The 27,920-nt window shown below is 51.7% G+C and overlaps 1 protein-coding gene across 4 annotated transcripts in view; it reads left to right on the top strand.

The window, feature by feature from the left end:
• COL5A3 (collagen type V alpha 3 chain) overlaps positions 1-22,510 on the top strand; it is a 48,842-nt gene extending 26,332 nt beyond the window's left edge. For all 4 annotated transcript variants that reach the window (XM_084781545.1, XM_084781546.1, XM_084781543.1 and 1 more), the window contains 36 exons: positions 2,758-2,811; positions 3,440-3,484; positions 3,713-3,766; positions 3,885-3,929; positions 4,531-4,584; positions 4,683-4,736; positions 5,274-5,327; positions 5,446-5,553; positions 5,724-5,813; positions 6,286-6,339; positions 8,043-8,150; positions 9,079-9,186; positions 9,270-9,323; positions 9,941-9,994; positions 11,591-11,698; positions 12,728-12,781; positions 12,965-13,018; positions 13,099-13,152; positions 13,284-13,337; positions 14,547-14,654; positions 15,337-15,390; positions 15,826-15,879; positions 16,097-16,150; positions 16,504-16,557; positions 16,679-16,786; positions 16,939-16,992; positions 17,499-17,552; positions 17,714-17,821; positions 18,079-18,132; positions 18,215-18,250; positions 19,017-19,070; positions 19,856-20,060; positions 20,161-20,273; positions 20,799-20,867; positions 21,235-21,474; positions 21,572-22,510. In XM_084781545.1, the coding sequence (XP_084637671.1) occupies positions 2,758-2,811; positions 3,440-3,484; positions 3,713-3,766; positions 3,885-3,929; positions 4,531-4,584; positions 4,683-4,736; positions 5,274-5,327; positions 5,446-5,553; positions 5,724-5,813; positions 6,286-6,339; positions 8,043-8,150; positions 9,079-9,186; positions 9,270-9,323; positions 9,941-9,994; positions 11,591-11,698; positions 12,728-12,781; positions 12,965-13,018; positions 13,099-13,152; positions 13,284-13,337; positions 14,547-14,654; positions 15,337-15,390; positions 15,826-15,879; positions 16,097-16,150; positions 16,504-16,557; positions 16,679-16,786; positions 16,939-16,992; positions 17,499-17,552; positions 17,714-17,821; positions 18,079-18,132; positions 18,215-18,250; positions 19,017-19,070; positions 19,856-20,060; positions 20,161-20,273; positions 20,799-20,867; positions 21,235-21,474; positions 21,572-21,718 (2,826 nt within the window). In that variant the 3' untranslated portion in view covers positions 21,719-22,510. The remainder of the gene's footprint in view (positions 1-2,757; positions 2,812-3,439; positions 3,485-3,712; positions 3,767-3,884; positions 3,930-4,530; positions 4,585-4,682; positions 4,737-5,273; positions 5,328-5,445; positions 5,554-5,723; positions 5,814-6,285; positions 6,340-8,042; positions 8,151-9,078; positions 9,187-9,269; positions 9,324-9,940; positions 9,995-11,590; positions 11,699-12,727; positions 12,782-12,964; positions 13,019-13,098; positions 13,153-13,283; positions 13,338-14,546; positions 14,655-15,336; positions 15,391-15,825; positions 15,880-16,096; positions 16,151-16,503; positions 16,558-16,678; positions 16,787-16,938; positions 16,993-17,498; positions 17,553-17,713; positions 17,822-18,078; positions 18,133-18,214; positions 18,251-19,016; positions 19,071-19,855; positions 20,061-20,160; positions 20,274-20,798; positions 20,868-21,234; positions 21,475-21,571) is intronic.
• The last annotated feature ends 5,410 nt before the right edge of the window (positions 22,511-27,920 follow it).

Genomic DNA, 27,920 nt, shown 5'->3' with positions numbered 1-27,920 from the left:
TTGGTCATCAAAATGTTTTAAAAAAGAAAAAAAAAAAAAAAAGGCCAGGCGTGGTGGCACACAGTCTTTAATCCCAGCACTCTGGGGGCAGAGGCAGGCGGATCGCTGTGAGTTCAAGGCTAGCCTGGTCTACAAAGCGACTCCAAGATGGTCAAGGCTACATAGAAAGACCCTATCTCAAAAAACAAACAAACAAAAAACAAAAATCAAGCTGGGCGGTGGTGGCACATGCCTTTAGTCCCAGCACTCGGGAGGCAGAGGCAGGCAGATCTCCATGAATTCAAGGTTAGCTTGGTTTACCAAGTGAGTCTAGGACAGCCAAGCCTACACAGAAAACCCTGTTTCAAAACAAAACAAACAAACAACCCAAAAAACCAAACAAACCAACCAAAAAACCAAACCAACAACAAAAACGACAAACAAACAAACAAACAAACAAAAAACCCCACAAAAAACAAAAAAGTCTTCTAAATGTTTTTTGAGATTTTATTTATTTTTATTTTATTTTATTGGTGTTTTGCCTGCATATATGTCTGTGTATCACAGATGCATGCAATGCCTGCAGAGACCAGAAGAGATTGTCAGGGCCCCTGGACTGGAGTTACAGATAGCTGTTCGTCTGACATGTGGATGCTGGAGGAAGCAAACCCAGGTCCTCTGGAAGAATAGCCATTTCTCCAGCCTCCTTTAAAAACCCTATCACGGGGCGCTGGAGAGACGGCTTAGAGGTTAAGAGCACTGTCCGCTCTTCCAGAGGTCCTGAGTTTAATTCCCAGCAACCACATGGTGGCTCACAACCATCTACACTGAGATCTGGTGTCCTCTTCTGGCATGCAGACACACATGCAGACAGAATACTGTATACATAATAAATAAATCTTAAACAAAACAAAACAACCCTCTCACGGGATCTGACTGGATCCCATGAGAGCTATGTTAATCCTTTCCTGTTGGTCCTTATGCCCTAAAGACCTCCCACTGTACTATCCCCCTTAAAGATACCCCATCCAGATTTCTACACTAAGAATCAAGCTGCCAGCGCAGACCAGGGGGCAGGGCACACGAAGACACTGGAATCCTAACAGAGAGGAAACTCACAAAAATGAGATCTTTTCAATCTTGAATTCATTATAACCTAACACGGTGTACTTATACAGAGATGTGGCTATGCAGAAACACACGTGCCAGTGCTGTGAGGGATAAGGGTGTGTGGGAGACTGTGCTTTCTGTCTGAGCCACATCCCAGACTGCATCTTGGATGAGCACGTCTGTTTACGTAAAGTCACTTGGGAACTTGAAGATATATGGGAGCAAATCTGAGCCAGGAATTCTCTTTTTAAAATTACATTTATGGGCTGGAGAGATGGCTCAGTGGCTGAGCACTCTTGCTGCTCTCACAGAGAACCTGGGGTCAGTTCTCAGTACCCACATAGTAATTCCAGCTCCAGGGGTCCCTGTGTCCTTATCTGTGCACACAGACAACCTGTGGGGGTCAGGCCTCTCCTCCTTCACGTGGGTGCTGCAGATCAAGCTCGCATCACTAGGACTGGGAGCGGGTACCTTTACCCACTGAGCCATCTCACCGGAAACAGAATTCTTCCTGAGTTCCATATTTTTGCTGTTCGGAGTTGACATGGCTGTTTTTGCCTGTACCTCACTGGAGACCAGCTTTGGCAGACAAGTCGTATTTGGCTCATGGTCTTGAGTGGCCCTGTGACTTTCAGCTTCCGGTGGCAGGTGGTAGCAATAGGACAAAGGTGGCAGACAGGAGCCACTCACTCCTGAAGCGGGAGAATGGGGGTGGAGGAGAGAAGTGGGAGACAGAAGGGACGGGGGAGAAATGGAGAGGGAGAGAGAGAGAGAGAGAGAGAGAGAGAGAGAGAGAGAGAGAGAGAGATGGAGAAGAAGAGAGAACCAAGGTACCTGATCCCATTGAAAGACACACTCCCAATAATCTGACCTCCTACAAAGTCCCAGCCCTTTTGGTTGACCTTTGAGTTGCTTGGTGCGTGCGCGCGCGCATGTGTGTGTGTGTGTGTGTGTGTGTGTGTGTGTGTGTGTGTGTGTGTTCAGATGTGTGTTGCCCTCTGTGTGTGCAGATATACCTGAGTGTGGAAACTGGAGGTTGGAATTTACTATCTTTCCCCCACCACTCCTACCTTATATATGGAGGCAGGGTCTCTCGCTTGGACCAGCGCTAACTGGTTCTAGTTGTCTTGCTAGCCAGCTTGTTCCTTTGGGGACTCCCTGTTTCTACATCCCATCCAGAGTGCTGGGATTACAGGTGGGCTGCCACACCCACCCACCAGCCTGCCACACCCACCCACCAGCCAGCCCCTCTTGTTTTTGTTTTTGTTTTTGTTTTTGTTGTTGTTGAGACAGGGCCTCATGTACCTCACACTTGGTATGTAGATGGGGTTGACCTTCAAACTCCTAATCTTCCTGTTTCACCTGAGCGTGCACCTGCCCATACGTGTACGCACATATCACATACACATGCACATAAAATTACAAGTGATGAGTGACTGGTGGCTTTTGTGTAGACCTGAGAGAAGAACATTTAAGGTGAAGGGCGGGGCCTGTGCAAAGGCTCTGAGGCAGGAGCATGCAAGCGTATCTGGGGGGTTTGGAGGAGGGCAGCGTGGCTGCTGTAGGATAGGAATCAAGAAATAAGGTGGGGAGGAGGGTGGAGCCAGTGGTCAGTTCTGCCTAATGCTGACTCACCCCCAAATCTCATGTCTAATTCTCTCTGTTCAGGGATCTACTGGATTTCCGGGACCCCTAGGACCACTGGGGGAGAAAGGCAGAAGGGTAGGTTGTGTGCCAGAGGTATGCGGAGGGGAGGCTCGGCCCCGGGGAAGCAGCATGTGCTTGTGAGTGCCTGGAGGTGGGTGTTGGGGCGGCTTGTCTGTGCTTGTTACAGTAAGTCTTTCCCTGTCAAAGCAATTGAGACAATCCCCACCGACATTTGCTCCTTCAGGCTAACCTGGTGTAGACAATCGCTCATTGAGACTGTCTTCCTAGATGCTTCTAGATTGCCTCAAGCTGACAATTAAAACTACCACAGCCAGGGCTGGAGGGCTGGTTCAGCGGTTAAGAGCACGGGCTGCTCTTCCAGGGGCCTGGAGTTTGGTTCTTAGCACTGTCTGTGCCTCTGGCTCCATGGGATCTGATGCCCTCTGCTGGCCTCTGGGAGCACCTGCCCTTTTGACACTGACACACAGACACAGATACACACACACACACACACACACACACACACACACACACACACACACACACAAAAATAAGTCTTACAAAAAGAAACTGACTAGCACAGTCTTGCCTCTTGTCAACAGGACACACAAGCATATTGGTTTAAACCAATAACCTTCCAGTCAGGTGTGTCTCATGACACACAAGGCAACTCTCACTCTCTCTTGTTTGACTTGCTTTCCAGGGCAAAGCAGGGCAGCCAGGGGAGGAAGGAGAGCGGGGCGCACCGGTAAGGAAGTGATGACTGCTCCGCACAGGGGAAGCGGGCTACGGGGAGATGGGATAGTGGGGTCATGAGCAGACAGGAAAGGACAGGTCCTGTCCCTGGAGGAACCCTAGGGGATTTTGGAGGAAGGAACCTGCGTGTGGCATCCTCTTCCCAGGCCCACCCTCCCACTCACTTCAGTTATTTGAGGGTTTTTTTGTTTTTGCTTTTTAAAAATTTCTTTCTGTGCAGGGCACCCGTGGAGACAGAGGACAGCCCGGGGCCACAGGCCAGCCTGGCCCCAAGGTATGGGAGCGAGTGGGGGATGGGATGATTCTCTGTCTATCTCAGACTAACGCCCCTATCTGCCTAGTCCTCCCAGTCGGGTGTGTTCTGGGTTTGAAGCTGATTCCTTCTGTTCTAGGGTGATGTGGGCCAGAGCGGATCTCCTGGGGCCCCTGGAGAAAAGGTGAGTGTGTGTGTGTGTGTGTGTGTGTGTGTGTGTGTGTGTGTGTGTGTGTCTGACACTGAGAGGGGACAAGCCATGAGCTGATAGCACCTTATATATAATGCAATAGAAAGAGTTCAGCCTCCAAGGCCAGAGATCTATGAGTTCAGTCCCCAGTCGTGGCACTTGCCTGCTGTGTGGCCTTGGCAAGTTGCTTACCTTCTCTTTGCTTCAATTTCCCCTTTTATAAAATAGGATAATCTCAATGGGCTGCAGTGGTGAATAAGATTATATAGTACTAGCGAGCGCTCAGCACCAGACCTTGCATACAGTAGCCACTCAATGTGTGCTGGCTTTAAAGAAAAAAAAAAACCCACAAACCTCTCTTTGTCTTCGGGTGATTGTGGAGGTCAGAAGACAACTCAAAGGAGTTGGTTCACGCCATCCACCATGTGGGATCTGGGGATGAAACTGGGCTCACAGGCCTTATCTGAGTAAGCACAAGCGTCTTTACCCACTGGGCCATCTCGCCAGCGCTGTGCTGGCTTTAAGGTCATTTTTGTGAGTCTTAGGTGCGAGACACTTGGGAGGGATGAGGGAATGATTTCTGCTTTCATTTCAGGGTCTCCCCGGTCTGCAAGGTCCCCCAGGATTTCCTGGCCCTAAGGGCCCCCCAGTGAGTGATGTTACCCTGACTCTGAGTCGGTGGGGGAAGGGTACAGGCAGGGTGGGGTGGCTCCAGTTATCAATTTTCATTCCCACTTTGTTCCCCAGGGTCCTCAGGGGAAAGATGGGATACCTGGCCACCCTGGGCAAAGAGGAGAATTGGTAAGTGACCCTTGACCTCTGACTCCTGACCCCCTCGTGTATGGAGTGAGATGCGCGTGCATGTGGGTGTACATGTGGAAGCCAGAAAGGGATGCTGGGACCCTCCTCTATCTCTTGCCATCTTACTTTTTAGGACTGAAACCAGAAGCTTTCCATTTTGGCTAGGCTGGTTGGCCAGCAATTCCCAAGATCCACCTGTCTCTGCTCTGCGGTGCTGGGGTTCCAGGCATGGGAACTGTGCATGGCTTTTATGTGGGTGCTAGGGATTCGAACTCAGGTTCTCTGATTTGAATAGCCATCTCCCTGGCTCCCACCTAATTGTTTGAGACAGGGCCTCTCCCTGGAATACAGGAGATTAGGTTAGACTGGCTGGCCAGGGCACTGGTCTCTGCTTTTGCACAACTGGCTTTTGGCATGGACGCTGGAAAGCTGAACTCTTGCTTGCATGGAGCACTCTACCTACTGAGCTGTCTCACCAGTCCCCTGGGCTCTCCTTTCTTCTTCCCAAGTGACACCCCTTTCTGTTTCTCTCCTTAGGGCTTCCAAGGTCAGACAGGCCCCCCTGGACCAGCTGGTGTCCTTGGTCCACAGGTCAGAGCGGCCCCCTCAGCCTTCCTCCATTTTTCATTACCGAAGAAACACCTGGAGCTGGAGGTTCAACATCTTCCCTGCCCCCAGGCCACTCAAGATGTCCCTTGCTTGTTTCTAGGGAAAAGTAGGGGATGTGGGGCCTCTAGGCGAGAGGGGTCCCCCAGGGCCCCCTGGACCTCCTGGTGAACAAGGGCTGCCAGGCGTAGAAGGCAGAGAAGGGGCCAAGGTAAGAACTTGAATAAACTGCCTGTCCCCAAATCATCACCCAACCCCTGCCCCCCACCCCCACCCCCGCCCCCCACTCCACATTTTGTGGGGAGCAGCTGGGAGTAGTCAGAGACTGGGAGAGGCACCCCGTTTCTGAGGCTCACTCCCCCCCTACTTGGTTCCCTGCAGGGTGAGCTAGGACCCCTAGGACCCCTTGGGAAGGAGGGGCCACCTGGGCCCATGGGCTTCCCTGGCCCTCAAGGAGCCCCTGGAGACCCAGTGAGTATCTTTGGGGAACCCATTGGAGTGTGGTGCTGTGGGGGGGGGGCAGAGATGAGCAAGTGCCTCAAGACTGGCTACAGCGGTGGCAAACAGGAGGGGCCTGGATAAAGATGTTAGTGGTGGCCAGTGAGAGAGAGAGGGGGCTCAGCAGGTGAGGAGGCTTGCTGCCCGATGAGCTGAGTTCAGTCTCCAGGGCCCACATGATAGATGGAGAAAGCTAAATCTTGCTAGTTGTCCTCTGACCTTGACATGTGTGACATGGAAGGTGTGAGCACACACATACACGCACACATGCACACACACACACACACACACACACACACACACGCATGATAGTGGCAGACACCTGGGGTGGTCTAATATACAGAACTCAGGGCCACCTGCTAGAAATGATGAGGGTCCCCCAAAGTGAAGGCAAATCCTTGGGAGTCCCTGGGAGATTCTCTGACTGGTCATTTCTTCCCCCCAGGGACCCATTGGTTTGAAGGGTGACAAGGGTCCCCCTGGCCCTGTTGGAGCAAATGTACGTATAAACACACTGGCTGGGTGAAGAGGGCTGGAGGGGACTGCGTCTTCAGAGCTTGACGTCCTCAGGACGCGGCCTGTGCTTTAGGGGAAGGTGGGCCTGGAACACACTCAATTCTGACCCCCACGGCCTGAGTCTCAGCAGGCAAGCTTCCTCCTCTAGAATAGCTGTCATAGGACTGGGTGGGGAGCTGGCTCAGTGGGTAAGTGCTGATCACACAAGCACGAGGTCCTGAGCTTAGATCCTGGGTGAGTGTCGGGTGTGCGTGGTGGCCCACCTTCAATTCCAGCCTGGGTAGCCAGAGACAAGCGGTCCCCAGAGGAACCTGGTGAGGCCGGACGAGCCATGTCAGCGAGGTCTGGTTTGATTGAGAGACCCTGCCTCAGTAGACATGGTGGAAGACCAAGGATGATTCTTTTTTTTTTTTAAAGATTTATTTATTTATTATGTATGTATACTGTATTCTGCCTGCATGTACACCTACATGCCAGAAAAGGGCACCAGATATCATTACAGATGGTTGTGAGCCACCATGTGGTTGCTGGGAGTTGAATTCAGGACCTCTGGAAGAGCAGCCAGTGCTCTTAACCGCTGAACCATCTCTCCAGCCCCCAAAGATGATTCTTGACATCAACCTTAGACTTCCACATGCACACATGTGTCCACATGCACACACACACATATACTCACACACACACGTTACAGTATTTTGTATCCTACAAAGCAAATAACTGACACAGAGAGACTAAAACGTACTTTAAAGCTGCCAGCACTTTGCCAGGCTGAGTCTGAACTGATTCTAATCTACTCGAAAACTAAACAAACTACTCTAAACCTTATAACATACATATATTCCAAACACTTGCCACTATGACCCCTGGGCCGGTCTGCGTCCAGTTCCCACCGTCCTCCTCCAACCGTCCAAAAAAAATCCCTCTCTCCTCAACCGTCAAACTTTTCTCCTCTCTTCCAGGCAGTCCCGCCTTCCACTTCCTGTCCTTCTGCCCAGCTGATTGGCTAAACAGCGCTTTATTGATGGTTGACAATTCACTTAGCATTCCTACACACACAGACACACACACACACACACACACACACACAGACACACACACACACACAAATGCAGAAAGAAAAACACTATACAGACTGCACGTGGTGTTGCAGGACTGTCCACCTGGCATGTGGATTTGAGGCTAGCCTAGTCTACTTACTGAAGCCCTGTTAAAGGGAAGGCATGGAAGGGAGGAAAGGAAGAAGAGAGAGGGGCAGGAAGAAAGGAGGGAAGAAAGGATTTTAAGCAGGCTGGTTGGGGACGGCATCTCTGAGAGGTCACATTGGAGCCACGACCTGGAGGAGATAGATACCCATGGGTCCTGTGGATACCCGGGGGATGGTTTTCCAGGTAGAAGCAACAGCATGCATAAAGGACCTGGGGGCAGGACCATGTCCTGCAGGTTTGAGGAATAGTGAGGTCTGTGTAGCTGGGTGAGTGAGTGAGGAGAGGATGAGGGATGGTGATGGGGCCAGTTCATGCAGGGCTATGTGGTCCTCAAGTTGAGGAAGGTGGGAGCCATTGAGGTTTGTGGAGAGGATCATACCTTAGTGTGCTCACGGGTGCCCTCTGGCTGTGTATAAGATATGATACCGGTACCCAACGGCCTGTCACTTCAATCGTTCCTGGCCCTCCACCCCTTTTCCAGGGCTCCCCAGGTGAGCGTGGTCCTGTGGGCCCCTCTGGCAGCATTGGACTTCCTGGCCAGAGTGGTGGGCAAGGCCCTGTTGGTCCTGTTGGTGAGAAGGGTTCCCCGGTAAGTGTCTGTTGGGTGACTTTTTCTGGGAGAGATGTGAGCAAGCATCTACTCACTCCAGATAGGACAGCAACAGCCGACAAAAGAACTATCTCTGTGGGCTGGAGAGACGATGGACTCAAAGGATAAGAGCACTTACCGCTGTTGCTGAGCACCTGAGATCAGTTTCCTGCACCCACATTGGTAGGCTCACCTTTGCCCGTAACTCCAGCTCCAGGCGATAGATCAGTCACCCTCTTCTGGTCTCCATGGGAAGTTGCACTCACGTGCACATGCTCACCCATTCACATATACATACGGATGTACATAATTAAAGAGAAAATAAAAATGAAAAATAAATCGCTTCTTAAAATTATCTTTCCCAAGTCCAGTTTAATGAAGCCATGAGTTTATTGGGATCACTTACAAGACCATGGGTGCGGAGTGACTGACAAAACAAGGCTGACTCAAAGGAAGCTGTGTCACTGCATGCCATGCCAGCCTGGCTCGTGGCTCAGAAGAGCTGCATCCCTGGAGCTCCCCGTACAACTTGCAGGCAGCTTGATGGGCCAATGGCTCTCTCCCCAGTAGTTGTTAACTATTTCTGCGGTCTTGAGGAGGAGGCCTGGTGAATGCTGTAAGTTTCAGGAATTTTATGAGACTTGCAGGTTGTTTATATCCCGAGCTTTAAGAAGAGGGATAGTTTCAATTTTACAGTTCATTTATTGTGTGAGGGTGTCAGATCCCCTGGAACTGGGCATTGTAGACCGTCGTGAGCTACCATGTGGGAGCTGGGAATTGAACCCAGGTCCTCTGGAAGAGCAGCCAGTGCTCTTAACTGGTGAGCCATCTCCCTAGCCCCTAGCTTCAGTTTTCAAAAAATTGCTACACAGATGGTTTCTTCTGTGTCTCCTTTTTCTAACATCTCTCTTCCTTCTTTCACCATCAGGGAGAACGGGGTACTCCTGGTCCCACTGGCAAAGACGGTATTCCAGGACCCCCAGGCCTTCAGGGGCCCTCTGGGGCTGCAGGGCCTTCTGGTGAGGACGGAGACAAGGTGAGAGGACCAGGGGGAGGCACAGCCTTGCGAGAAGATGGGTCTGATGGGGGCTGGAGTTTCCTAATGTGTTTGTCCTGCAGGGGGAAGTAGGCATGCCTGGTCACAAAGGAAACAAAGGGGACAAAGGAGAAGCGGTGAGTGGGGACTTCAGGGTGGGTGGCTCTCTGCCTCGCTCAGCCCGATCTTGGCACCTAGCTCACTGGAACTGAATGGCCAAAGACCCCTGTCTGAGCACTGTTAGAGCCCTAAAAACACACAGGAGAGAGAGTGAGACCTCTCTAGGGCTGGTGGGACGGCTCAGCGGGTAAAGGCTTGCCCATAAACCCAGTGACATGAATTTCATCCCCAGCGCCTTCCTGATGGAAGAAAACAATTCGCTCCCTTCAGTTACTACATAAATGCACACATACATGCAAAACACACAAATGTAATACAAATTTATGGAAAGGCCCCTCTTGGCTTAAAAATCCCCTATCCCTTCATGGTGAGACTCTACCTTGGCCTGGGGCCAGCAGCTTTCCCCTCAGAACTTAAGCTCCTGTTCCCAGGGCCAGCAGGTTCCACTCCATCCCAGGGAGAGTTTTGTTTGTTTGTTTGTTCAGATGAAAGAGTTCCCGTAACCTAGGCTGGTCCCAGCCTCGCTCTGCAGCTGCGGCCAATCTCGACTCCTGATCCTTCTGCGTGTGGGATCACAGGAGTACACCACCATGCTCAGCTCTGACAGAATTTCCTGTTTTGCTTCCCCCTTTAGGGCCCACCTGGACCAACAGGGATAAGGGGTCCAGCGGGCCATCCAGGCCTCCCGGTAAGTGCTCCCAACTTGGTGTCTATATCCTGGGTCCTTGAAGTGAAGACAGTGTGCCACTCTCCTGATTAAAATCCCAGCACCCTTACCCAGCCCTGGTCTCCCCTCAATGTCAACACCCGCGATGAACCCACATCCGACCCATACTTGCGGCTGACCGCTTTGATCTTCATCCAACTCAAATACCCACATTAAGCAAATCATAGCTTCCTCTATCCTTGCTCTTACTGTCTTCTGCAACCAGCCCTGCCTGCTCCAATGCTGCCCTCAAATGGGAATCTGAAGTTTGAATTCGACTCCAGCCTTGCCTTAGTTAATTTTCGGTTACTGTTGTGAAATCACTGGAGCTAAATGATTTGGGTGACTCACGGCTCTGAAGGGTGGGAGGTCCCTAATGGTGGTGGTGGCCTCTGGCCAGGGTCTTCTTGCTTTATTATAACATAGTGTGCCAATAGCAAGTATGTAAGCTTGGGTCTTATAAAGCCACTAATACCCCACTGTGGTGCTCATGACTACATCTTATACACTAAGTACTTTTGTAAGGCCCTGCCTCCAAATGTTATCAACAAATGAACTCGGAAGGAGGCGAAAGGTGTGATTCAGTTGGCAGAGTGCTTGCCTATCCCTCACAAAGTCCTGGGTTCCAACCCTAGCCCTCCATAGCGAAGGCATAGTAGTCCATGCCTATCACCCAGCACTGGGGAAGCGGCAAGATCATCCCTCATTACAAAATAAATTTGTTTTCAGCCTGGGCTCCATGACAGCCTGCCTTAAGACAACATGTGAATTCTGGGACCAGGGTTCTAACCCAGGAACTTTTGAGTGTTGTTGGTTGAGTTGGCTGATCCAAGGCTTTCCCCAAGGTCCTGATAATGTGGAGAAAGAATGTAGCTCCTCCTTTAAACCAGGAACATGGTTGGCAGAGCTGGCGGTGGCTTGGGACCTGGGCCTTGAGGGAGTTGTGGCTTTGGATCCTGAGAACCCAACTCTTCCCACCCTAAGGGGCTGTGGCGGTTAATTCCAACGCTTCTGTGTGCTGGTCTCTGATGTCCCAGAGACATCCAGTGCCCCCTTCTGTAACATCAACCTTTTATCTTCTTTAGACTTTGTTCTGTGTGTGATTTTTCTTGACCTTGTCCCATTTTCCATCTCAGAAAAAAAAACCCTGCATATGAGATGTTATATTTCTTAATATGCTTGCTTAGCGTAAGACATAGCTGTGTAAGACCCCAACCCCAGTTCTTTGCCTTCTCTACCGTCTCATCTCCTGGCCACCTCCCTCTTAGGAGACCTGTCCCTGAAGAAAGACCTGATGGTCCAGGTCAGAGTTTCACCAAACCATAGGAGGTCATCACTTCCAACCTAGCCCTAGAGTCCATCTCAACCATCTACAAACCCTGCTCACAACCTTACCCGAGCCACAGCCATGACTTAGCATGTGTCATTTAACTCAAAATGTCACCTGAGCCCCGCATCAAACTAAAATCTGACTCTCATCAAAGTCGACCCTACCCCCTGTCCCCAGTCCCAACCTTTGACTCTGTTTACAACCTTTGATCTGGACACCAACTTTGTTTGTCCCCATCTTCTTCACAGGGGGCTGATGGGGCTCAGGGTCGCCGGGGACCCCCTGGCCTCTTTGGGCAGAAGGGAGATGACGGAGTCCGAGGTTTTGTAGGTGTAATTGGTCCTCCAGGCCTGCAGGTAGGTGTGTGAGTTTGGAGGTGCCACCTTTTCATCCCCTTACCATGGGCTCTAATCTTTATGTGTTTTGTGTGTGTGTGTGTGTGTGTGTGTGTGTGTGTGTGTGTGTGTGTGTGCGTGTGTTGCTATTCCTGTGTCTTAGTGATTTATAAAGATAAAAAACTCAAAGGGTCAGATGTAATGGTGGACGCCTTTAGTCCCAGAACTCAAGAGGCAGAAACAGATGGATCTCTGTGAGTTAGAGGCCAGCCTGGTGTTTATAGAGAGTTCCAGGGCAGCCAGGGCTACATAGTGAGACTGTATCTCAAAACATGAGGGTTGGCACGTATGCACACATACATGTGCATACGGAGGAGGAAGGTTGGCATGTATGCATGTATGCTTGTGCATGTGGCAAGGGAGGCTTGACACTGAGTGTTTTCCTCTATTGTTTGCCAACTAATATTTATTTTATTTTATTTGGGGGGGGGATGGTTCAAGACAGGGTTTCTTTGTGTAGCCTTGGCTGTCCTGGTCTTGCTTTGTAGACCAGGCTGTCCTGGAACTCACAGTGATCCACGTGCTTCTGCCTCTGTCTCCCAAGTGCTGGGATTAAAGGCGTGTGCACTATGCCCGGCTCACCCAGCATTTTAAAACATTTATTGTGTGTTTGAGTACTCACATACTTATTTCACACCATGGCATGTGTGTGTGGAAGTCAGGAGACAATTGCTGGAGTGACTTCTCTCCTTCCTCCATGTGAGTCCCAGGGATCAGACTCAGGCCACCAACTTTTATGGCAAGCACCTTTACCCATTAAGCCATTTCAATGGCCCTCTTTGCTTTATTTTTGAGGCTACGTCTCCCACTGAATCTGGAGCTCCTTGATTTGGTCACTGGCCGCCTCTTGTCACTGCCTCCCAGGGCTGGGGTTGCAGGCAAGCAGGGTTTTAGGATCCAGATTCAAATCCTCCTACCTGTACAGGGGGTGCTTGACCAAATGGGCCATCTCCCCACTGTTTGTACTACATTTGGCTTTTTATTTCACAGGGGCTGCCGGGCCCTCCTGGGGAAAAAGGCGATGTGGGAGATGTGGGATCCATGGTATGAACTCCCAGGGGGGATGTAGGAGGTGGGGGGATGGGAGTGACCACTGGTCCATCTGGGAGCTCACGGGGTACACTGTCCTCTAAAGGGTCACACACATCTTACAGGCTATTTGTGGCTACTGTAGCCTTTCCGGTGGAGCCATGAGGGTTCATTCCACACTATTTGGTTCTTCCACAGGGTCCGCATGGAGCTCCAGGCCCTCGGGGTCCCCCTGGGCCCAGTGGATCAGAGGTGAGAATTCTGGCATGGGCAGAATGTCTCTGGGTCGGCTGCACTCCTAGGGACTCACATTCCCCTCTCTGTCTCTCCAGGGCCCTGCAGGGCTGCCTGGAGGAGTAGGCCAGCCTGGCGCTGTGGGTGAGAAGGTAAGGAGAGAGTTTGAACTTGCCCAGGATGGAGGGTACAAGGCCTGTCCCTATTGGCTGTAGCTGTTTGGGGACCCTCCGTCCTTCCTGTCAGTGGGATGATCTCTTCCTATTTTCTTTGCCTCTCGCAGGGTGAGCCAGGAGATGCTGGAGATGCTGGACCCCCAGGAATTCCTGGCATCCCCGTGAGTCTCTGTAGAGCGTTGCCCCTGTGCCCACCACAGGAACTGCCGACCTCGAGCAGGTCTTGCTGTCATGACCCCCAGGCAGTCCTTAGAGCTTCCCTGACCCCTGACCAATTATCTTGATGAAAGATGCTCCCCCCCCCCCCGCCCGGGAAGATCGGGGATGCTTTGTAGATTCCCACAAGTTGCCCTCTGCACAAGGGTGCAGGGCTGAGGAGACAGCTAGGGGTTTAAAGCCAAGCAACCAGCCTTGAGTTGAGGGTAAAGCTGCCCAAGAGGGGACCATTTTCTAATGCACCCAGAGACAGCACATGGGCTAGGACAGACTAATAGGTGACTTGGCTAGCATCCCTGACTCAGCAGCTTCTAGCTCCCTGTGACCTCTGACACCGTGTGTGCGTGTGCATGTGTGCATGTGTGCGTGTGTGTGTGTGTGTGTGTGTGTGTGTGTGTGTGTGTGCATGCGTGTGTGCTTGCGTGATGTGAATGCAGTTGCTCACAGAGGCTAGAAGATAGCATCGGATTCTCCTGGAGCTGGAGTTACAGGTAGTTGTGAGCTGCCTAATGTGGGTACTCAGAGCTGACTTTGGGTCCTATATAAGAGCAGTATGTGTGGGGCTGGAGAGATGGCTCAGAGGTTAAGAGCACTGACTGCTCTCCCAAAGGTCATGAGTTCAATTCCCAGCACCCACATGGTGGCTCACAACCATCTATAATAAGATCTGGTGCTCTCTTCTGGCTTGCAGGCAGAATACTGTATACATTAAATATGTTGGGTGCAGTGTCACACGCTTGAAATACTAGCACTCAGGAGGCAGAGGCAGGCGGATCTCGGTGAATTTGAGGCCAGCCTAGTCTACAAAGCAAATCCAGAAAGGCCAAGGCTACACAGAGAAATCCTGTCTCAAAATAAAATAAAATAAAATAAAATAAAAAGAAAGAAAGAAAAAAAGAAAAAGTAGTTTGTGCTCTTAATCACTTTCTAACCCTGTTCATCTTAAAAAATATCTATTTATCACTGTGTGTGAGAGAGAGTGGCACATGTGTGGAGGTCAGAGGTCAGTTCTCTTCTACCATAGGGCTCTGGGGATTGAAGCCAGGTTGTCAGGCTCCCAAGGCAAGTGCCCTTGTCCAAGGTGCACTTCATCTTGTTCCCCAAAGAGGCTGTGCCACTCTGACCTTTGACTTCTGGCCTCTGTTTCCACAAAGGGGCCCAAAGGTGAAATTGGTGAAAAGGGGGACTCAGGTCCATCAGGGGCTGCTGGACCTCCAGGCAAGAAGGGACCCCCTGGAGAGGACGGATCTAAGGGGAACATGGTAAGTCCTGGGAGGAGAGAGCAGGGGATGTGGCGCCTTTGTTATATTAAAACCTGATCCCTATGATAGGCCAGAGGTAATCTCCTCCCCCTCCTCCCCTCTTCCTCCCCCTCCTCCTTCCCCTCTTCCTCTCCTCTTCCTCTTCCTCCTCCTCCTTCTTTCTTTTACAATTTTATGTGTATGGGTATTTTGCCTACACATACGTCTGTGCACCACATGTGTGCCTGGTGCCTGCAGAGATCGGAAGAGAGTATTGGATCCTCTGGAATTAGAGTTACAGATGGGTGTAAGTCACCATAGGGGTGCTAGGAACAGAACCCTGCTCCTCTGGAAGAGCAGCCGGTGCTCTCAACCACGGAGCTGTCTCTCCAGCCTCGCTGCTTTCTATTTTCTAATTCTCTGAGCCACCCGGACAAAGACTGAGCAGATAGATGAAACAATAACTGAGTGGATGGACTAGGACAACACACCAGGGCAGCGGAGCCCTCCCGCGGGCCCCACGCCTAGCCTCGTAGGAACGCAGCAAACACTTTACTACCTGAATATAAAATCCCAGCCCTTCATTTTGTGTTTTTGTTTGTGTGACATGTACCCTGTAGCTGGTCTGGGGACACTATCCAGTGTGGAAGGGGGTGACTTCTCACTCAGTGAGATGTGATCAGCAACCCAGCTTTTATTCTAGGGGCCCACAGGACTCCCTGGAGATCTAGGACCCCCAGGAGACCCTGGAGTTCCGGTGAGTATAAACTCTCCCTGTAGCCCAGCCCTAAACGTTTCTCCAGATACCCTATGACCCCTAAACCTGGACAAGCTAAGAGGAGTGAAGGACTCTCGTCCTTTCCAACCTCTGTTCTTCATCCCACCTGTTCTTCATCCCACCTGTTCTTCATCCCACCTGTTCTTCATCCCACCTGTTCTTCATCCCACCTGTTCTTCACCCCACCTGTTCTTCATCCCACCTGTTCTTCATCCCACCTGTTCTTCATCCCACCTGTTCTTCATCCCACCTGTTCTTCATCCCACCTGTTCTTCATCCCACCTGTTCTTCATCCCACCTGTTCTTCATCCCACCTGTTCTTCATCCCACCTGTTCTTCATCCCACCTGTTCTTCATCCCACCTGTTCTTCATCCCACCTATCCCAAGGCTCTCCCACTGTCTCCTCTTCCTAGGGTGTGGATGGCATCCCAGGGGAGAAGGGAAATGCTGGTGATGTTGGGGGACCGGTGAGTGGGGAGCAAAGGGGTGTAGTAATTGGGAACAGCCTAGAGCTGGTGATGGGAGAGTTGGGTACCTAAGGCATCCGCACGGGCCCCCGTGATGTCTCTGACCCCATGGTTGTGAGTGGTTGCGGGGCGGGGGCGGGGGTGGAGGGTGCTGGGTGCCATCTATGGGGCTGTCTTCAGCTGTGAGCGGATACTGCAGCTGCTCTTGACTAAACAGGGGCCACCTGGAGCCTCAGGGGAACCTGGTGCCCGTGGACTCCCTGGCAAGAGGGTGAGTGATATCTACTGCCTGAGGGTCTCATGTCAACCTTTTCTTTGGCAGCTCAATACTTCACTTCCCACACATACCCTCCTCCTCTTATAAGTCTTAAAATTATATTTGTTTACTTATTTAGTGTGTGTGTGTGTGTGTGTGTGTGTGTGTGTGTGTGTGTGTGTGATGTGGTACAAAGTGATTTATAGAGATCAGAGGACAATTTGTGGGAGTCTGTTCTCTCTACCATGTGGGTCTCAGGCAATGTCCTTTATCTGCTAGGCCAACATGTCATCCCCCACACCCCACTTTTGATATAAACCTGAATGCTCCACACTGGCCCTCATGACCCTCACACTTTCCCTCCTCAGGGTTCCCCTGGCCGCATGGGTCCAGAAGGCAGAGAGGGAGAGAAAGGCACCAAGGTGAGCACTCACCTAGGGATGGGTGCTGTGATGCCTGACCAGAAGGCCTGCACCTCCCCCTGAGGTTTCAGTGGTCAGCAGGTGGTCCCTTGAGACTTTTCACCACCCCCATCTATTTCAGGGAGATGCCGGTCCTGATGGGCCCCCAGGCAGGACAGGCCTCACTGGGGCTCGAGGGCCCCCTGGACGGATTGGGCCTGATGGTCTTCCAGGGATCCCTGGCCCTGTGGTAAGTGATATGAAAATGGGGGAGGGGGCAGCACGGACAGGGCTTCTAGCTTGGGACCTCATCACAGTTGAGGAGCCAACCTTGGGGGACAATGGATTGTCCCCATTGGGTGCTGGTAGAGGCCAGACGCCTCTGCTCTGTCTCCTCCTCAGGGTGAACCAGGCCTCCTGGGACCTCCGGGGCAGATAGGCCCTCCAGGGCCCCTGGTAAGAGACCTCTCTATCCCTGTTGTCACAGCTCTGAAAGCCACAATAGGCATCCAGGGACATTGAGTGGGCAGTGGGGCTGATGCTACAGGGTGGCCCCTTGCTGCCATCTACCTGTCCATACTGACTACCCTTGTAACTTATTGGGAACCCACCTTCATGGTCTGCACTGACCCCACACACCAAGCCTTCACACTGACGGCCTATGCTCACCTTCTACAACAACCTCCATCTTGGTAGTCTACATCGACCTTTATCTTGATGGTCTATGCTGACCCCCATGTTGATGGTTTACACTGACCACGCCCACTGGTCCTGACCCCTGGCATCTTCAGCCATCGTCCCTCACACCCCCACTTTTCTCACTCCTCCTCCTGTCCCCTGACTGTCCAGTGGCCCCAGCTTTGGTCATTCACATTTGAAAACCGGCTGGCTGGTTCCCTGGGATACATCCCCACCTCCCGCCTTTCAAGGAATCATATAAGCTGAACTTTATCTTTTCCCAGGGCCCACCTGGCCTCCCAGGGCTGAAGGGAGATGCTGGCCTCAAGGGGGAGAAGGTAAGTCGGCCTCCCTCTCTTGCTCCCCATGTCTCCTGCCCTGGCTGGGAGGCTGGGAGAACTGAGCACTTCCTGGCCCCCGTCCCAACTCATTCCTTCCAAGGCTCCGGAAGAAAAAAAAAATTCCCAACATGTCTGTCTTGCCTGCCTTTCTCTTTCAGGGCCACATTGGGTTGATAGGCCTCATCGGTCCCCCAGGGGAGGCTGGTGAGAAAGGCGATCAGGGGTTGCCAGGTGTGCAGGGCCCTCCAGGCCCCCAGGGAGACACTGTGAGTGTGTGCCCTGTCTGGGAGTGGTTTGAAGGGTGAGGGATTTAGAATGGGGGGAGGGCTGTGTTAGGGGAGGGGGGGCCTGTAATGGACTGTCATGTAAGAAGCTACATCCGGGTACTTGGGGGCCTTCTAGAGGAGTTGGGAGTCTGTGTATGGCTTCAGGGATGCTTTGGAGTGTGTAGAAAGACTTCTGGGAGGTGTTTGGGTAACAGGCCTGGGCCCTATTAAGGCTGACCCCAATGTCCCTTTTCTAGGGACTTCCTGGTCCTGTTGGCTCATTAGGTCACCCCGGGCCCCCAGGTGTGTCGGTGAGTGTGGGGATATTGGTGGGATGGGGAGGGCACCGTGACGGATGGCGTTGGGACCAGTATTCCCTATCTCTTCCCACAGGGCCCTCTGGGAGAGAAGGGCTCCAAGGGGTCCCCGGTGAGTGACACTGGCCCCTGGGCCCCCATGTCCCAGCTACCCACCCCTTTCCGCCTCACCCTCCCAGCCTCCTTCCTTTGTTCATTCGTTCACTCATCCTGTGTTCAGCACCTGTTGCTGCATTCCTGGGATCTGAGGAGCTGTGCGTTGTGTGTGTTGGCGGGGGGAGGGGGGGAGGGGCATTGATCTCTGTAAAATAGCTCTGCTGAATACATTGTGCCTTGCGGGAGACTCTATTGATTTCAGAAGATAAGGGAAGGAAATACACAGCTTAGTTTTATTTAGCACAGGGCCGTGAGAGGCTCTTCTGGGGCCCCGTGTGTGCACATGTATGTGAATGTATAGACACATGTGTACATGTGTGTGCCCTGCTCTGGGCAGGGAGAAAAATGTTCAAAGGGGGCTGGTTTAGAGGAGGGAGGCAGGTCAGGAATGATGGGGAAAGTGGGGGCCTGTAATGGGGATTTTAATGTGGATGTCTTTGTCTGGAGGCTTGGGGGGCAGCTACAGGAGTGCATGTGCATATCTGTATGTATGCACGGTTATATATGCATGTACTACCGTGTGTATGTGTGTGCATATGTGTGGGTGTGTATGCACACACGTATGTGCAAGTAAAACTATATGTTGAGATGTATGTGTGTGCATGTATTTGTGCATATATGTGTGTGTATGTGTGTGTGTGCATGTTGCACACGCATGTGTTTGTGTTGGTAGAACCACGTCTCCACAGACAGGATTCATTTCAAAGTGACCTTTCCCATAGGGATCTCTTGGTCCTCGTGGAGACCCTGGACCAGCGGGTCCTCCTGGCCCCCCGGTGAGTTCCCAGAGTCTGGAGGAGGGCAGGAATCAGGTTTGGGGTGTTGCTATTGGGCTTCCCAGAACCCAGCCCAGTTCTCCAGTCTGTGGCTCACAAACGCAGTTCCTTGAAAGCCGTGGAAGGAGTGCAGTACAGTGGGCGGCTGTGTACACTTATCATTCCAACACTGGGGACATGAAAGCAAGACGATCGGGGCTTCAGGGCTATCCTCAGCTATATAGTGAGTTTGAGGCCAGCCTGGTGTACATGAGACCCTGCCTCAAGACAAACAAATGGGGCTGGAGAGATGGCTCAGAGGTTAAGAGCACTGGATGCTCTTCCAAAGGTCCTGAGTTCAATTCCCAGTGACCACATAGTGACTCACAACCGTCTATAATGAGATGTGGTGCCCTCTTCTGGTGTTAATGTGTACGTAGGTAGAACACTGTATAATAAATAAATAAATAAATCTTTAAAAACAAACAAACAAACAAATGCCCCCCAAAAAACATTCAGTGACAGCCTGAGCTTAGGGGCTGTAGTAGTCCCAGTGGTTCCATCTGTGGGCTCTAACTTGGGCTTATCTGTCTGCTCTGGTCCATCGCTCCCTCAATGCATCTCCATCTCTGTCTCAATGTCTGTTTCACTTCTTTCATCCTGTACTCCCTTTCTTCCCCTGCCACCTCCCTCTCCTTGCTCCTCTTCTTCCTCTTCTGAATCTCTCTGCCTGCCCTGGCCATCTTCTTCTCTGCCCATCTCTCTGATTCTTCCTCTCCTTTGTTCCTGTTCCGCTGTGAGTCCAGGGTCCCCCGGCTGAGCTGCATGGCCTGCGCAGACGCCGACGCCGCTCAGTGTCGGACATTGAGGAAAGTGGCCTGGAGGAGGTGGTGGCCTCACTCAATTCGCTGAGCTTGGAGCTGGAACAGTTGCAGCGACCTCAGGGCACAGCTGAGCACCCAGGCCTCATATGCCACGAGCTCCACCGCAGCCACCCACACCTGCCAGATGGTGAGGTCTAGGCGCCTCCTCCACCCCTGCCTCCTCGGGAAGGGCAAGTGAGCATTGAGCACTCACACCCACTCATCCACTGGGTCTGGCTCTTCGGTAGGAGAATACTGGATTGACCCCAATCAGGGCTGCGCACAGGATGCCTTCAAGGTTTTCTGCAACTTCACTGCAGGAGGTGAAACCTGTCTCTATCCAGATAAGAAGTTTGAGACGGTGAGTGACCATCTTGTCTTTTTCTCACCTCCTCCTACTTTGGCCACCTGTGAGACCTTATTCTGCCTTCAAATGACATATATCCCTCCTGCCTTTGTAGTAGAGGACCCAAATTCAAACCTTCAGGCAAGGGTGCTGCTGCCCAGCTATAAAGCTCTTGCCCAGCATCTATGAGGCTCTGGGTTTCATCCGCAGAACTTTCCAAGCATGCACAGGGGCTGGGGTAGGGTGGGCTCGGCTCGAGTCTATCCCCAAAGCTCAAAGAGCACGCACAGGCCCCGGCTCCATTCTCAAGCAGTACCAAGTCTTCTGTCTTGAGTGTGGGCAGGGACCTGGGTTCAATCCCTTCACCACAGAGAACCCTGAAGGTTGCTGCATGTGGGGGTGAGGGAGCTGTGGACCCACTCACCAGCCCCGCCCCCTCTTGCTGTGCCCTTGTCAAGGGGGCATCCACAGTCCACGACACCCAGTATGAGGAGGCAGAGGGGACTTGGGTGCCTGATGACCTTTCTCATCCTCCCTCAGGTGAAACTGGCCTCCTGGTCCAGAGAAAAGCCTGGAGGCTGGTACAGCACCTTCCGCCGAGGGAAGAAGGTGGGTTGCCAAACACTGACATGGAGGACGGCATGAAGATTGGTGGGAACTGGGGTGGGAATTAGGGGTGTGAGGTGGACAGGGTAGACAGATAAGGACATGTACTTCTCTATGAGACTCTGGGCTTCCTTCCATTCCGAGCACCACATAAATAGGAGCTTTAGGAGTTCAAGACCACCCTCAGCTACATCAGGAACTTAAGGCTAGTTCAGGCTACTTGGCACTAGGTAGAAGTGCCGAGTCTGCCACGGACCGCAGGTGGACCGAGTCTGGAAGCACGGACTGCAGGTGGACCGAGTCTGGGAGCACGTTCCTCAGCAGGAGTGTGGGGCTGATGATGCCCTCACCCTACCTTGCCCCACTGCAGTTCTCCTATGTGGATGCTGATGGCTCCCCGGTGAATGTGGTCCAGCTGACGTTCCTGAAGTTGTTGAGTGCTGCAGCCCATCAGAGGTTCACTTACTCCTGCCAAAACTCCGTGGCCTGGCTGGACGAATCTACCGGCGACCACAGGCGCGCTATCCGCTTCCTAGGGACCAACTGGGAAGAGCTGTCCTTCAACCACACAACATCAGCTACCATCAAGGTCTCCCATGATGGCTGCCGGGTAAGACTGTGGGGCCAGGGGACTGTGGGGCTGGGATGGAGTCAGGGAACCCTCCTCACCCTCCCTCTAACTCACCTCCATGCCTTCTCATGGCCAGCTCCGGAAGGGACAGGCGAAGACCCTCTTTGACTTCAGCTCTTCTCGTGCGGGGTTTCTGCCTCTGTGGGATGTGGCTGCCATTGACTTTGGCCAGACGAACCAGAAGTTTGGCTTTGAACTTGGCCCCATCTGCTTTAGCAGCTGAACTTTGGAGGTGCGAAGGAAGTTGTAGGGAGCCTCATGTGGGGCTACTTGGTGCTGAGGCTTTGAGGCCATTCTCTTTATCACCGAGGACTCTGGGTCCAGGGTTGTGTGACTGTCTAGTCTTTCACCCTTGCAGGGGTGAGGGTGGAGAGCCCAGCTCCCTCCTTCTATTCATCCCAGGTTGGCAGAACCAACTGTCCGCTGGCTTTCTCCCCTCCATCCAACCATCCACAGCCTCCCCAGACCTCCACGCAGTGAGCTTAGAACTCAGAGCTGATGAAAGCCCCGTACCTGCCTCCCCTCCCTCCATCAGTGCCTCCCTCTTCACCCTTTGGTGCTAACCCTCCCCATAGTGAAGCACTGGATTCCTCCCGACCCCTGGCTGGGACCCTCCCCTCTCACTCCTAGTCTTTTCTCCAGTACGAGGTAAAGCAAGATCAAAGCGGGACTTCCCGCCCCTGAGACGTGCCTGCCTTCTGCTTCCTTGACCCAGCTCTGCACACGTTCCTCTCTCTACTCTGTCCCACTCCTATGTCCCCAAGTTTTCTGGGGACCAAGATGTTGGGCATATATCAGGATCCTAAATGGTGCTGCCCTGTTCATAACTGGGAACTGTATGAAAAAGGGAATGAATGGTCTGTGGTCTATTTAATCTGCTTCCTTCTGTAGGAAGTCTGGGATATGATGAGAGATTCCAGAAGGATCTCTCCCCTCCCCCACCCATGATGCATCCCCCCATCTCCCCAGGCCATAGGGCAAAATTGGCATCTCAAGAATAAACCAAGAAACTGTGCTCTTCTTTTCTTTTTCTTTTTTAAAAAGTTTCATTTGTTGGGGGGGCCAGGAGATGGGGTGGGGTGGTGGGCCATACCACAGTATGTGTGTGGAGGTCACAACATGTGTGTGGAGGTCAGAGCATGTGTGTGGAGGTCAGAGCATGTGTGTGGAGGTCAGAGCATGTGTGTGGAGGTCAGAGCATGTGTGTGGAGGTCAGAGCATGTGTGTGGAGGTTATGGTTCTCTCCCTCTGCCAAGTAGGTTCCAGGGATTGAACTTAGGTCCTCAGGCTTGCCTGCAACTCCTTACTGGCTTAACTAACTTACTTACTTTCTCTCTCTCTCCCCCCTCCCTCACTCCCTCCCTTCATTCATTCTTTCCTTCCCTCTCTTCCTTCTTTCTTTCTTTCTTTTACTTTTTGTTTGTTCAAGACAGGGTTTTTCTGTGTAGCCCTGGCTATCCTGGAACTTACTCTGTAGTCCAGGCCGACCTTGAACTCAGAGATCCTCCTGCCTCTGCCTCCTGAGTGCTGGGATTAAAGGCCTGTGCCACTATGCATGAAGACCTAAATTTTCATGCTCCAGAACCAAAAAAGCTGGAGGCCTGGCATGGCGGCACACACCATTAGTCCCAGCACTTGGGAGGCAGAGGCAGGTGAATCTCTGTAAGTTTGAGGCCAGCCTGGTCTACAGAGAGAGTTCTAGGATAGCCAGGGCTACATACAGTGAGACTCTGTCTCAAACCTCCTATACCCACCCAAAGCAAGGCATTGGGGCTGGGGTGGCTCAGTGATCATACACTTTCCTCAGATGTGTGAGTGCTGGAGCCTGGATCCCAGAACCTGTGTGAATTCTGGGTGGGCATGGTGTCCCACTTGTAACTCCAGCCCTGAAAGTAGATATGGGGTCCTCAGAGCAAGATGACTAGTAAGACTAGACATATGGGAAAGCTCTGAGTTTGCCTGAGTTATTCTGCCTCAACCAACAGGGAGGAAAAGGGATGGAGGACAATTCCCAACATCAGCTTCCAGCCTCCATGCATATACACACATACACTGAAACACATGTGCACATGCACACATGCACACACACACACTCAAGCACATGCATACACACACACATGCACTCACATGAGTATACACACACACACACACACACACACACACACACACACACACTTGAGCACACACTGGAAAAAAGAAAAGAAAAAAGCCAAGCATAGTGGTGTGTGCTTATATTCCCAAAGCTGGAGAGGCAGACTCAGGAAAACCCCGGGACTACCCGGCCATCCAGTCTAGGAAGCCAGGAGGCACCAGGTTCAGTGAGTAATCAAGTCTAAAATTAGTAATAATAAAGTAGAGACTAGCCGGGCATGGTGACACACTCCTTTAATACCAGCACTAGGGAATGCAGAGGCAGGTGGTGAGTTCGAGGCCAGCCTGGTCTACAAAGTGAGTCCAGGGCAGCCAAGGCTACACAGAGAAACCCTGTCTCAAAAAACAAACAAACGAACAAACAAAGGTGGAGACTGACTAAAAAAGACATCTGGCATTGACCTCTGGCTTCCACTTGCATACCTGGAGAGACAGACACACACACAGACAGACAGACAGACACACACACACACACACACACACCACACACACAGAGGAATGGAATTCACAGCCCAGTATGGTGGCACAGCACTGGAGGTGGGCAGTACAAGTGACTTGCTGAAATCAGGCAGCCCTAATCCTCACAGTTCTTTGATTTTTTTTTTTTTTTTTTTTACAAACAAAAAAAACACATCTTGGTTGACACACTTGAATTAGTAAGGACTACAGAAGCCAAAAAGCAACATTCGTGCATTTAGGGACTTTCCTGGTTCCTGGGACTATGGACAAGGTCTTTGACAGATTAGGTTTTTGTTCCTATTTTGTCGGGTGTTGGGGCCTGGGTGCTGGCTTTTAAGGTCAGAATGGTGCCTCCAGCATGGCCTCAGTTGTACTAAGATCTGGAGGCCCTATAGAGAGACCAAGGCAACAGGATTATGACTGACACCAGCCTGGGCCACGTAGCAAGACCTGTCTCAGTCATAGTGAGACCCATCTCATTGGTGGATGAGCTGCTGTTGGGATGCTGGGACCTGAGCTGAGCTTAGGCAACTTGAGACTCAGTACAGAGCCAGCTGAGGTGAAGGTGGGCGTGGACGGACTTGAGAGTTAGATGCTGTCTCGTTTTATTTTTTGTTTGTTTGCTTTGGTTGGTTGGTTGGTTGGTTTTTGGAGACAGGGTTTCTCTGTGTAGCCTTGGTGTCTTGGGTTTTTTTTTTTTTTTAAACAGCTTTGTGGAGTTATGATTTACACAACATGTAATTCACTCATTTAAAATATACAATTAAGTGGGTTTTAGTAAATTCAAACTTGTCCTCCCATTACCACAATCTTAGGATGTTCATGTCACCCCAGAAAAAAAAAATCTTATATCCGTAAGCAATCTCCAGGCCAATGAGAGACCCTGTCACAGAAAGCATTGAAGAATTACAGTGGAGGTTGTCCTCTGGCCTTCACACTAAGCTGCCCAGGAGTACAGTGCTCCGCACACACTAACACACACTTGTTTTGTGCCAGTGCACAAAACCAAGAAGCGAAACCCCATACCTCACCTGGGCTCAACGCGTCACACATACTCTGTTCTCTTTAAGACAGAGTCTCCTGTGGTCCAGGCTAGCCTCATACTTGCTTCCTGTGGTCCAGGCTAGCCTCATACTTGCTGAGGATGATGACCTTGAACTCCTGATCCTCCTGCCTCTACCTCCCAAGCGCAGGGACTACAGCTGTGTGCTGCCATGATTGTAGGGCCTTCCTCGGTTTCGCAATCCTCCCCCTATCGCCTGGTGGCTTTATGCAGCGCTGAGGTGGACTCCCTGGATCTGCCCATGCGAGACAAGCTCCTTACCCAGTGAGCTACATTCCTAGTCCATGGTCTCTTTCTTTTTTTTTTTTTCATAGTCTCTTTCTTAATTATCATAGTTCACAAAAGATTAGGGAAGGAAACTGAGTCAAAGGTGTGAAGTTGCCGTGCCCCATGTACACACTCTGTCTTTCTTTCTAGACAGGCCGGTAGCCTAGGCTGCTCTCCAGCTTCCCATGTAGCCAACAATGTCCTTGAACTCCCAGTCTTTCGGCTTCTGCTCCTCAGGGTCCCCTGTCTAGTTTATTCAGTGCTGGAGGCAGAACCAAGGCTTGTGCATGCTAGGTAAGCTCTCTCCCCATTGAGCCAGGTCTCCAGTCCCATGGCCTGGGGTCTGAGTGCAGATCTTCCTCGGTTTTGCAGTTCCACCCCACTTACCCCCAGGCTTGCCTTTTGGAGAAAAGGGATGATTGGTATATAGCTTAACGAGGATGCTTTAATTAGCCAGGAGCTTGTTAATAAATGAGCAACTCAACTTTGTAAATTTCAGATTAATTGACAAAGGTGTAAGGAGGGAATTCCAGTCAGATCTCAGCTCAGAGTTTACCCAGCAGTCATTGCCTGCACTCAGGCTGCCACTGGGAAAGCCCCCAGCTGATTTGCATGTTCAGCAGCTTTAATTAATCACGTTGTTTCCTCAGCATGTACTGATAGGGCCTGTTCCCAGCTGAGGGTGCAGGGGCCAGCAAGGGGCTGCCGGGGCCGCATAGGGAGCCATTTGGGGGCGGGGTGCCCAGTAGGGATTGTGCACCTGGGCACACAGCTGCATCAGGCCAGACACACACACTGACACATGTGGAGCTAGGTAGGACACACTCAACTTATCCTTGTCATTGCTGCAGCTCAGACCTGTGTTTATTGGTTGTTTTTTTTTTTTAGCTTTTTTAAAAATGTGTTTGTTTGTTTGTTTGTTTATATCCTTCCTCCCCTCTTTTTTGGTTTTTTGTTTGTTTTTTGAGACAGGGTCTCTCTGTGTAGCCCTTGCTGTCCTGGACTCTCTTTGTAGACCAGGCTGGCCTCGAACTCACAGAGAAGTCAGGCGATGGTGGCATATGCCTTTAATCCCATCACTCAGGAGACAAAGGCAGGTGGATCTCTGTGAGTTTGAAGCCAGCCTGGACAAGGCTACCCAGAGCAACCCTGTCTCAAAAAACAAAAACAAACAACAACAACAACAACAAAAACCCACACCAAAAACAAAACAAAACAAAACCCCAAAAAACCAAAAATCAAGCTCACAGAGGTCCTCCTGCCTCTGCCTCTGTCTCCTGGGTGCTGGGATCAAAGGCGAGTGCCACCGTGCCTGGCCCCTCCTCTCCTCTTACTCCCTCCTTTTCCTGCTTGCTTTCTGCCATTTTATCCTGTGTGTGTGGGGGGGGTGGGGTGGGTGCGCATGAGTGCCCTTGTTCACGCAGGAAGAGGATGTGAAGGTCCCTGCTCCCCCGTCTTCTTCCCATCAGACAGGATCTTCGCAGAACTTGGACCTATGCTGGCAGCCAGCAAGCCCAGCAGCTTCTACACACTCTGCAGTGCTGGGTACAAAGTGCATAGCCTCACACCTTGTCCAGAGAGCCATTGCCCCAGCCTTCCCTGCTTGTCTCCCTTCCTTTTCTCCCATTCTCTTTCGGTCTTGCTTTATTCCTCTCTCCCTTCCTTTCTTCCTTTCTTGAATTTTTGACAGACTCCTATGTCACCCACAAATTCAACGACATCCCTGGCTAGCTTGGGTTGTCTGTGAAACTTGGTCTAAAGCTGTTCCCCCCAAAAAATGAAAAGATGCCGGTCAACTGCCCGTCTCCCAGGCTGCACCTCCTCACATCCAACACATTTTTGTGTTGCTGGGGATGGAACTCAGGCTTTTGTGTGTACCGGGGAAGTGCTCTAGCCGCTGAGCTGCTCCCAGAGAGACCCTGTGCTATTGTAATTGAGGCAGGATTTGGCTGTGTAGCCCAGGCTGCCCTGGGTCTCAAGATCCTCCTGCTTTTGCTTGTACTGGGATGACAGGCATGCACCGCCACACCCGGCCGATGTACAGCCTTTTTATGTACCCACAAACCAATGCGGCGGCAGAGCAAGGAATAAGCTCTGCCGCCCCTTGCGGCATCCATCTTGGGGAATAGAGCCCAAGGTCGCATATTCAGCTGAGCTAGAATCCTAACTCCAGCCCTTCATAGCTGTGTGACCTTGGCCAAGCAGCTTAGCTTCTCTGAGCCTCACTTTAGTCTCTGGTGAAAGCCATTCTAGAGTTACTGCAGGAGTGGAAATGAACTGACCCCTTCGGCTAAGGAGGGAACGGAAGTGTGACTCCGCAGGGGTAGGAGCTCCTCAGCTTATAAGCCCAGTTGCAAGTTCCCCCTGACCGCAGATGAGGGCTCTGTTTCCTGTCTTGGCAGAACCAGGAAGCCTTACTGGGTCTCCTTGTCCCGCCAGCTCGGACCTCAATTCCCAGGCCTTTGATGAGAAGCACATGCTCTGG

This window comes from Acomys minous (genome assembly GCF_964271855.1).
Source record: "Acomys minous genome assembly, chromosome: 5".
Taxonomy (NCBI): domain Eukaryota; kingdom Metazoa; phylum Chordata; class Mammalia; order Rodentia; family Muridae; genus Acomys; species Acomys minous.
Note: the sequence above shows the minus strand (reverse complement) of the source record. Positions and strands in the feature narration are given on the sequence as shown.